The sequence below is a fragment of the Myotis davidii genome, unplaced genomic scaffold (assembly GCF_000327345.1).
Source record: "Myotis davidii unplaced genomic scaffold, ASM32734v1 scaffold120, whole genome shotgun sequence".
Lineage (NCBI taxonomy): Eukaryota > Metazoa > Chordata > Mammalia > Chiroptera > Vespertilionidae > Myotis > Myotis davidii.
The window spans coordinates 5,383,695-5,393,462 of record NW_006294778.1 but is presented as its reverse complement, the minus strand read 5'-3'; the positions used below and the strand labels follow the sequence as shown (position 1 = coordinate 5,393,462).

General features: G+C 34.2%; 1 protein-coding gene across 1 annotated transcript in view; it reads right to left on the bottom strand.

Annotated features, from left to right (window-relative positions):
- The window catches only part of NUP37 (nucleoporin 37kDa), a 37,223-nt gene that overhangs the window by 17,966 nt on the left and 9,489 nt on the right, over positions 1–9,768 (bottom strand). Inside the window, exons 4-6 of the mRNA XM_015567599.1 lie at positions 8,678–8,802; positions 5,019–5,091; positions 2,844–2,938 (exon numbers count right to left, since the gene is read on the bottom strand). Coding sequence (XP_015423085.1) covers positions 2,844–2,938; positions 5,019–5,091; positions 8,678–8,802 — 293 coding nt within the window. The remainder of the gene's footprint in view (positions 1–2,843; positions 2,939–5,018; positions 5,092–8,677; positions 8,803–9,768) is intronic.

The following is a 9,768-nucleotide window of genomic DNA, read 5'->3' as shown; positions in this document are numbered from 1 at the left end:
TACTCTTCAATCATTTTTATAGCTGAATAATATTTCAATGATATACCACATTTTGTTTATCCATTTATTCACTGATGGACATTTGGGGTGTTTCTACTTTTTGACTATTGTGAATAGTACTGCTAAAAACATCCCTTTACAAGTTTTTATTTGAACATCTGTTTTTAATTCTTTTGGGTATGCACCTGCACCTATAGGAGTGGAATTGGTGGGCCACATGCTTAGGTTTTTGAGGAACTGCCAAACTGTTTACCATAATGGCTACTTCCTTACTGACCTTCAGTCTAGTTATTCTATTTAGCATGTCTTTTTTAAGCATTGTATCACCTGCATATAAAACTACTCCCAAGAAGACACAGGCTATGATTGGGTAAGGATTTCTCCATTAACATGCAGACTGAGATTGTAGGAGACATTATTTTGTTGTTGTTTTTGTTAATCCTCACCAGAGGATATTTTTTCCATTGATTTTTTGGGGAAGAGACAGAGAAACATCAATGTGAGAGAGAGACATTGATTGGTTGCATCCCACATGTGCCCAAATGGGGCCAGGGATCAAGCCTGCAACCCAGGACCCTGCAAATCTGCAGGCTGATGCACCAACCACTGAGTGAAACCGGCAAGAGCAGGAGGCATTACTTTAGTGCAGTGATAAGAATGATCCCTGGGATGAAAATGGCTATTTCCTTTGCCCAAATTTCAGTTGCCAGTTGGCTGCTGTCTTTACTCGTAACTTGGCAATTCTATACTTTGAGTTAATGTAGATAGTTGTACTGAGACAACTTTCTATTGTAGTTTGTCCCATCAGAATAACTTCTTTCCTTTCTTACTGTCAGAGTGTATGATACTTACTTCTCTTCCTTACTTTAAACTCCTTGACTTACTTGTATCTTCTTTTTCTTTTAAAAATCTTAGCTATATTGCTTACCTTTTGGCCCAAGAAGTTTGACTTTAATAGTCAATCAGGACTGTTATTTACTTCTAGTTGGCAGACTAAGTTAATGAATTCTAAATTTAGCTCCACAGCTAGATAAAATGATGTTATCAAGCCCCAAATCTTAGTGGCTTACAAAAACAAGCATACATTTCTTGCTCCTGGGTCTGTGGGAAACTTTATTTCATAATACCAGCGGGGTACATATCTGCTCCATGTGTTTCTCTTCTAGGTCAGTAGGTATCTAGGACATGCTCATCTTATAGCAAAGAGAGAGGACAGAAGGTCAAGACAAACCAAATAAAACATCTAAAGTGTCTGCTTGTGTCAGACCTGCTAATATTACATTGGCCTAAACAAGTCACATGGGTACACCCAATAGAATGGGAAAAATCTCCTCCTTCCACGGGGGCGGGGGAAAGGGGAGCAAGTATTTGCTGAACAGTAACATCATAAATCACAGACCAGCAAAATAAGACAATTAGGGGCAACATAGTGAGTTTTCAAAAAGTTAAATTTATTAAGTCTAACTTCACTTTGAAGTTAAGCCCTTTGTCCTTTTTAAAGTAATAATGTTCTTTCTTTCATAAAATTATGGTAATTGAAGGCAGTAGAACTCTAAAAATTCTTATTACTTAACAAAATAAAAAGTTGGAAACCCTGTGTCAGTCCCCCAAAATTTTAGGACAATTTTACTAGTCCAAAAAAATCTAAAAGTCTACAAGAGAAAAAAAAAATTCACAGACCATTGAATGTAATCCCAGGTCTGTCTGGCTCTTATTCACTATTCAGAGGCTACTCCTTGGCCTGCAAAGACACTCATTTTCTCCCTTCTCAGGTATCATTACCCCAAATGGTTGGGATTAGGAAAGTCTAGTTTTAGAGAAATAAAATGTCACTACTTATTTCTAGTGATTTAACTTTTATCTTAAAAATAGTTCTATTTACTCCTCAGATCTATATATAAACTTGGTTTTGTAATACTTGGGGTCATGTAAATCTTTCATATCTCTGATGTGAAAATTTTAACAGGCAGATCAAAAAGAATAATGGCCTATGACTCTAACGTTAAAAAGATGAGCTATTACAAAGCTTAAAATTTAAAAAGTAGATAGTGGCTTTACTTCCAATGTGAAAGGACACATATTTGATAGTTTTGTCTGTGTACAAGTGTTTATAAATACTATTGATTTTGTCACAGCCTGATCAAAAATTAAAACTACGTAAAACAGCAGCACAGTGTGTTTTTCTTTTTCTCACAGTGCTGTTGAAAGAAGAAGCAATTGGCACTCCTGTCATGACTGATTCACTTATTCACTCCTGCCTCCACAGCCTATTTCCACCTCCTACTCTGGCTCTTCGTCTTGTTTTTTTACTTGTGATATGCTCCAGCTTTAGGCATTATTAAAATGCTATAGCTACCTTATCTGTTCCAAACGGGGGTGGGATGGAAGAATGTGACACTGAAATGTGCTAAATATACAGAAAAGCTTAAATAGAGACTTTCAAATTTGTCAAAACACTATTTTCCCATGAGTCTTGCTTTAACAAATGAAATTTGCAATTATTAAACAATGACTTACCGGACAGGATCTGTGAAATAATGTCACAATATGGCAACTGCCTTTTATTATCCTACTGATCTTATCCATAATTGGAGAATTTGATCCTATATAATTAGATTTCATAGATGTTCAGATATAAAATAAGAGGGAGAGAGGCACCCATGAATCAGTAAGGGATGTTTCCAAAACTGGGATGATAACTTAACTCACCAGTTTTGAAACTCACATTTGTGTCATACTTACAATTTAAATGAAGTATCTATAGAAGTTATATTTTCTCTAATTTTTAAAATGTAATTCTTATTAAACATTTTTAAAATGTGCTTGTACCATAAGCAACATACCTGCAGGTATGATCATCACTCACACTTGCAATTCCATGGCCTTCTTTGGGGTCAAACACCAAACCATTAATGAAATCTGAATGGCCCTCTAAAACCTGACATAAGAGGAAAAATTAATAAGAACACAGGAAAAAAATCTACACTATTCCTACCTAATATTTTTACTTCACTGCCTTAAAAGCTTTCACTGCATGCTTCTCTTTTCCATAAATATTTCTTAGCAATCTGCTATTTTTAAAGCATGATTTATACACCCACTTTTCTGAAGGTTTTTCTTGGAAAGAAGCTGATTATTCAACACACTGCTATTAGCTTAATCTTTCTTTTCTAGTATGCATTTCTTACAAAAACACCATTTTTTTATTGTACCTGTCCTCAGGTCACCTCCTTTCTCACTTATTACATAAAGTTTAAATAAAAATTAAAGCTGGAACTTTCTAGGGGCTTGAGTTAGGAGTCCCCCTCAACTATTTATTTCATACCTACTGCCCTGCACACTTGCTGCTGCCTAATAAACACAGAGGATGAACTTTACATTCTAAGGTCTTCATTAACTTGTTCAGTGTGACTGCCAGCACTGGAGATAGCAGTATTACCAGCTCACAGTCACAACAACCCACAGGTTTGTTTCTGGCTACAGAAGGAACAAAGGGGAAGGTACAAGGTGGAGCACTATGTGAGTCAGCAAGGTTCAGTATTTTAATGACTATTGTTCTTTCTCCCTCCATTCTTTCAAAAGCTCACATGTGATCTTTGTTTTAATAGAGTGCTTCTATTTTGAACTGCTATTTAGAAATATATCATGAAGAAAAAATTTTGATTTAAATATTTTTGTGTAACTTTAACAAACTCAAATGCTCTAAACATTCGTCAAAGCTTATGCCACAGTGTACACGACAAACTAAATTAATATTTAATTTTAATGTCTATTAATCCGAGTACATTAACTTTTTTTTAACCCTCACCTCACCTGAAGATATGTTTTTATTGATTTTTGAGAAAGAGAGGCAGAGAGAGAGAGAGGCAGAGAAAGAGAGAGAAACATCTATGTGAGAGAGAAACATCGATCGGTTGCCTCCCATATGTGCCCTGACAGGGATCGATCCTGAAAGCCAGGATGCTCCAATCAACTGAGCCACACCTGCCAGGGCCCACTTTTGTTTCGTGGTGAGAACGTTTAAGATCTACCCTTAACAACTTTCAAGTATCTAATACAGAGTTGTTAATTATACTCACCATGATATACACTAGTCCGTGGAGGTTAGGAGTGCTAACCCCTTGAGCAATCAAAAATCTTGACTCCCCCAAAACTTAACTACCCTCAGTATCTGTTGGGGGTTGGTTCCAGGACTCCCTGTGGATACAAAAATCTGAAAATGCTCAAGTCCTCTATATAAAATGGTATAGGTCAATGCAAACAGTTGCCCTCCACATCAGTGCACCCCCAACTATGGATCGAAAATAGTACAGATATTTATTGAAAAAAAGCCACATGTAAATGGATTCATGCTGTTCAAACCTGTATGGTTCAAGGGTCAACTGTATTTGTCTTTCTCTGTCTGACTTATTTTACAGAACTATTTCTTACAATAGAAAACTCACATATAGGGCTTACAGTGTACAAAGCAGTGTTCTAAGTGTTTTATACGAATTAGCCCATAATTCTATGAAGCAGATGCTATGATTATCCCTATTTTACAGGTAAGGGAATAAACATAGAGACTAGGAAAGTGACTAAAGTCATACTGTTATTACAGTGGTAGAGTTGGGCTTCAAACTCAGGCGGTTTGACCTTGTGTCTGTGCTCTTAACAAATTTGTAACCCTGCCTTGCACTATGCTGTAATGACTGTTTCTTTGAAGTTTTACTGGGACTCTATATGTCTTCATGTCCATTATACTCCTACTATATACCAACTGTGAACTTCGAATTCTCCCTCATTTGTTGTGCCAACCTAATATTTTAATTTAATCAGTGATATCAGATTTATATTCTGCAATCCTTACTAAGAACCTAGATACTTAGCCTAAAATAGAGTAAACGAGACCCTAAATCACATACTTTAAAGATGACCATAAAAAATCATCTTAAATTAGGATAAATCTAATTTTAAAAAGCAAGAAATAATGTTTTAAAATAAACTATAAATTTAGAAATTATACTTTTCAAGCATACCTTGTATTCATTTTTATCTTGAAGATCTGACGTAAACAATCTAATTTTCATATCAGCAGCTGAAGTGCAAAATCTGGAAGCAAAAGAACAAACAAACCCACTTTTAGTCTCTGTAAATGAAAGTTCTCATCTGTACCTTCCAAATTCCTTCTAGTCACCAAAGCTATTTTCATAACTCATAGTCATGCTTTTTTGGGGGGCAGAAGGAATATGTTGTGACTTTGTTATAAAAAATGTTACACAGCCATTACTGAAAGCAGAAGGTACTTAAATTTAAGAAAACACACAAAATTTAGTATATTCTTGATTTGTCTTTTAAAAAACAAGTGTTCAATTTTATTAAAAATCAACATATCAACTTAACTTTTAACTTTTTCTTAAGAGAAAAAAAGGATGTGATTTAAAAAGTATCCTCATTTTAGCTAGGTCAATATTAGACATTAAAAACATCAGTCTCTGGCTTCTTCAGTTATCCATAAGCCTTCTCACTTGTTCTATTCCTCTAAATAAATTAAATCAGATGAAAGAAGATAAAAACTGGAATATTATTTATACTGACTCTACAATAAGGTATTTTTTTAGTAGTTCATCAATGCACAGTACACTAAAAAACAAAATCTAAGCAATAACTATTTTTTAAACTAGTTTGCCTTTAACCCTAAAGTTATTAGATTCTCAGTATGTCAGATTATGGCTGGGGGAAAAATAAAAATTATATTTATATATTTTTTAAAAGTTTATTTCTAATTGTCTTAGGTGAATGAGTATCAAACAGACCTAAATTTCCTTAGTTCTGACTACATTAAAGTTAAGCATTGTTTTCTTAGCTAATAAACTTATTCAACAACATTTAAATAAAATAAAAGCAAGGTTCCTAATGTGTTGGTACATCTGTTACCATCTCTTCTCAGTGACTGGGGAAGGGCACACGGAGGACCTCAGTGATATGCAAGGTGAAACAAAAGTAGGTTTACAGTTGTGAGTATAAGAAACATAGAATTTATTCTTGTATTTTTATTTATTAATTATGTATTGTTTTCCATCCAAACAACTATAAACCCACATTTGCCCCACCCTGCACATAGCTCTTTTGGGAATGGATGCTATATTTCATATATACAAATAGAAGGTAAGAAAAACTAAAAAACAAAACTTAATCTACCTAATTGTCCTTTTTGAATCTGTCCCATTATTGTTTTGGGTATTCCTTATTTCCCACACAGAGGAAACTCTAGAACAAATTTGCTACAACATTACTAATGTGAGGGTCTCTCCTAAAGCAGGTTTTCTCATAGTTATGTCATACAGAAATCACTGAAAAGTCTGTTCAAAATTCATCTCTAAAACAGATAAAGTCTATTTCAGAAGGTTTTAAAAAGAAGTATCTCAAGCAAAAGTGTTTGTAAAGAAGGTATAACTATGAGGCCAACTTTAGTAAAAACATGTGTACAAAAAAGTTATAGAAGTCAAAGCATTTTTACTTAATAAAAAATAAAGGAATAATTAAATCACAAAACTTCATGGTCAACTTTGTGTTGTTCACCTTCCTCTAAATCTTTGCTGCTTTAGTTTAAACATGTTTAGGGCATTTATATCATTCTTTAAACCAGAAAACCTCAGAGAACTAAAGTAGGATGAACAGTTTATTATCCATCAAGTGGGTATGGAAAAAGAGAAAACGGAGGGATGGAAGGAGAGAGAGAACAGAATTTAAGGCAACTAAATGCTAAAGATAAAATATAAAATATTATGAAGAGATTCTAACTGTAGGATAAAAGTTAATGATGATAAGAGAAATATAAAGTTATACCTCAGTCATCTTGATAGACTACTATTTAGTCATGAAAAAAGACTACATATTGTGAAATGCCATGAAACAAATGTAAAGGAAAATAAAAAGTATAAAAACTTATATATACAGTTTAATTAGAATTGTATAAATTTACCAACAAAAATGGAAAAAGTATTAGGTGTATAGCTGGCATCTAAAAGTTTTTGTATATTCTAAACTTGATATAGTAAGTGTGTATTATTTTTATAATAAAAATACTTAATTTACTTGAAAACAAAACTGTGCTGTCAGCTTGCTCTAAAAATATTGTTTTTAAAATTAATGGCTGGTTAATATTTTGAATTTATAATTTATATTGCTACAGATCCAAAGTAGCTTTGAGGCAGCTAATAAAAAAGCAACAACAACAAAAAAGATGAAACAATACAGCAAATCCATTAAAAAAAGGACAGGAGAGCAGGTACAAAACAAAACCACGAGAAGGAGATGGTTTCTATAGCTTTCGAAATCTCTTCCGGAATGCAGAGAGACTAATGACTGACTTTTTTTTTTGTAGCTCCAGGCTCTGAACATTTCCTTTTAATATAAAAGGAAATGAACAGCACGTTGGCTATTAACAATGACATATGTATGTTGACAAGAACTGTTATGTAGATTATTCAAAATTCAGGCAGCTAACACCTGTAAAAGCTTCTAGAACAAATCACAGAACATGTTCACAATCTTGTTGTAGGTGAAGATCCTGAAGGCAGGAAATAGAATGCACACTGAAAAGTGCTCAACATCATTAGTCATCAGGAAATGTCATAGTGGTACCAACCAGAATGTTAAAATTAAAGATTGCCAACAATAACTGCTGGAGAGTAGGTAGAGCAATTGAACATCCTTAGATTATTGGTGGGAACATAAAATGATAGAACCATAATGGAAACTGGTACTTTCTTAAAATGTTAAAAACACATCTCCCCTCTGAGTCAGTAATTCTACCCCTATGAAGCTATTTATACAATAAATCTGTATACAGAGATGCTCATAGCAGCTTTAGTCATAATAGCTCAAACTGCAAACTGATTTCCACTTATAGGAGAATGCATATAAATTGCAGAATATTTATAAGTGGGTTATACAAGTGTCTAGATTTGTCAACACTGATGAAACTGTACCCTTTAGAGTTGAGAGCTTCCCTGTATGTACATTATCTCTTAATTTTAAAAAATTAGGTTAGCTCAGTAAACGCTAACTTGTGGATGGCTAGATACTGTTTACTAAAAGAAGACATATCTTTTAGCCGTGGTATTTGTGGAAGCAAGGTTAGTGTTTTGTAACAAACCTTAAATACTCTGACATATTATGGCCCTTATGAAGAAGGTCTTAGCAGGCAGTGTTATGGTTTTTCTCAAAAAGCAATTATTCTTTTCAAATGACTTCACAAAAACTGAAGTGCAAAGATTAGATTAATTTTATGTATTGTTAAACATAAAAATGTGACCTTGGGCTATGTATAGGGCAGTAAGGTTGAATAATGACTCAATCAAATTTAGTTCTTTTATGGGACTTATACTTTCAATAAGTGGTAAACTTCGTGAAGAATCTGTGAAGACAAAATGATTCAGACGAATCTCAGGTACAGAGCTTTGTCGTAGGCCCAGCCATGTACTCAGCCATCATTGCTATGACTACATATTTAAACCACAAATTCAGACAATAAGCCTAAATTATGAAATAATAGCAAATGTTAAAATATCTACTATTTAGAGCTAGAGAAAATGGAAATAGAGGGAAAAAATCCTTAATGATCAAAGGCTTCAGATCAGTTAACACAAAGGACATTAATAAATATTGCACTTAATAATAATTTTTAACTTACTTGATTACTGGAGGAAGTGAATCAAGTCTAGTCTCTGGGCTCCAAGCTATGCCACCAACTCTGATTCCATGGTGAATTGTTTGTAGTGTTTTATACTGAAGGCCTTCAATGTCTGCTTCTTCCTCCTAAGCAAACACAGTCAATGTTATAATAAGTTATGAGAACAAACATTGTAATACTCCATTTTGTGATAATAAAGAATTTACCAGGAAACTATGTACAGTGAATCCTCATTTAATGTAATTGATAGGTTCCTGACTTTGGGCAAAATGATGTATAACAAAAACAGTTTTTTCTAGAAGCTAGTTAATATAAACAAGAGTTAAGTTCTTATAGCATATTTCTGGTTACCAAAACATCACCAAACTTCTAAAGACCCAAACAACTTCTAATATTAAACATTGAACTGTGAGCTATACCTAATTGTAAGAGCCTAAAGTATTTACTATCTGGTTCTTTACAAAAAGTTTATTAATAGACTGTTTCCTGTAGTAGAATATGTGCTTCAGAGTGAAGAAAAATGACCCCACAAGGAAGGCCTCAGATGTAAGGAACAGTGAATAAAAAAAGTAAGAAGCAAACAGGTGAGTAAATTAAACAAATGTTAGCCACATGAAACAATATCAAATTTGTGGGTTAAAAAAAGTGATAGCTAAAATATGACAACAGTAGAAGTCTGGGGGGGTGATAACAGTTCATGTGTCAAAGGTCCTTGTTTTGTTCATAAAGTTAAAGATATTAATTTTGACTTTGTTTAAGTATGCATGTTAAAGTGTCTTTGGTAACCATTAAAAGAAGAAAAATGGCATTAAAACATAAACTATGAGGAGTCGGAAGATGGCGGCGATATAGGCAGACGCGTCCCAGGTCCTGTCCTGGAGCAAATGGAGTGAGCAGCTGAAACTAATAACACCCACCCGAATTGGCGAAATTGCTCAGCTGGTGAGACGGTTTGCAGCCGGGAAGGGCAGAACTCCCCTGGAAAGGTAAAAAAAACCCAGGGATTTGGGCAGGAAAGTTTGCCAGACCTCTGAGCCCAGAGGGTAGGAGGGAGACCGCGTGGCAGACAGGCGCGTCCCTTGGGACAGGAA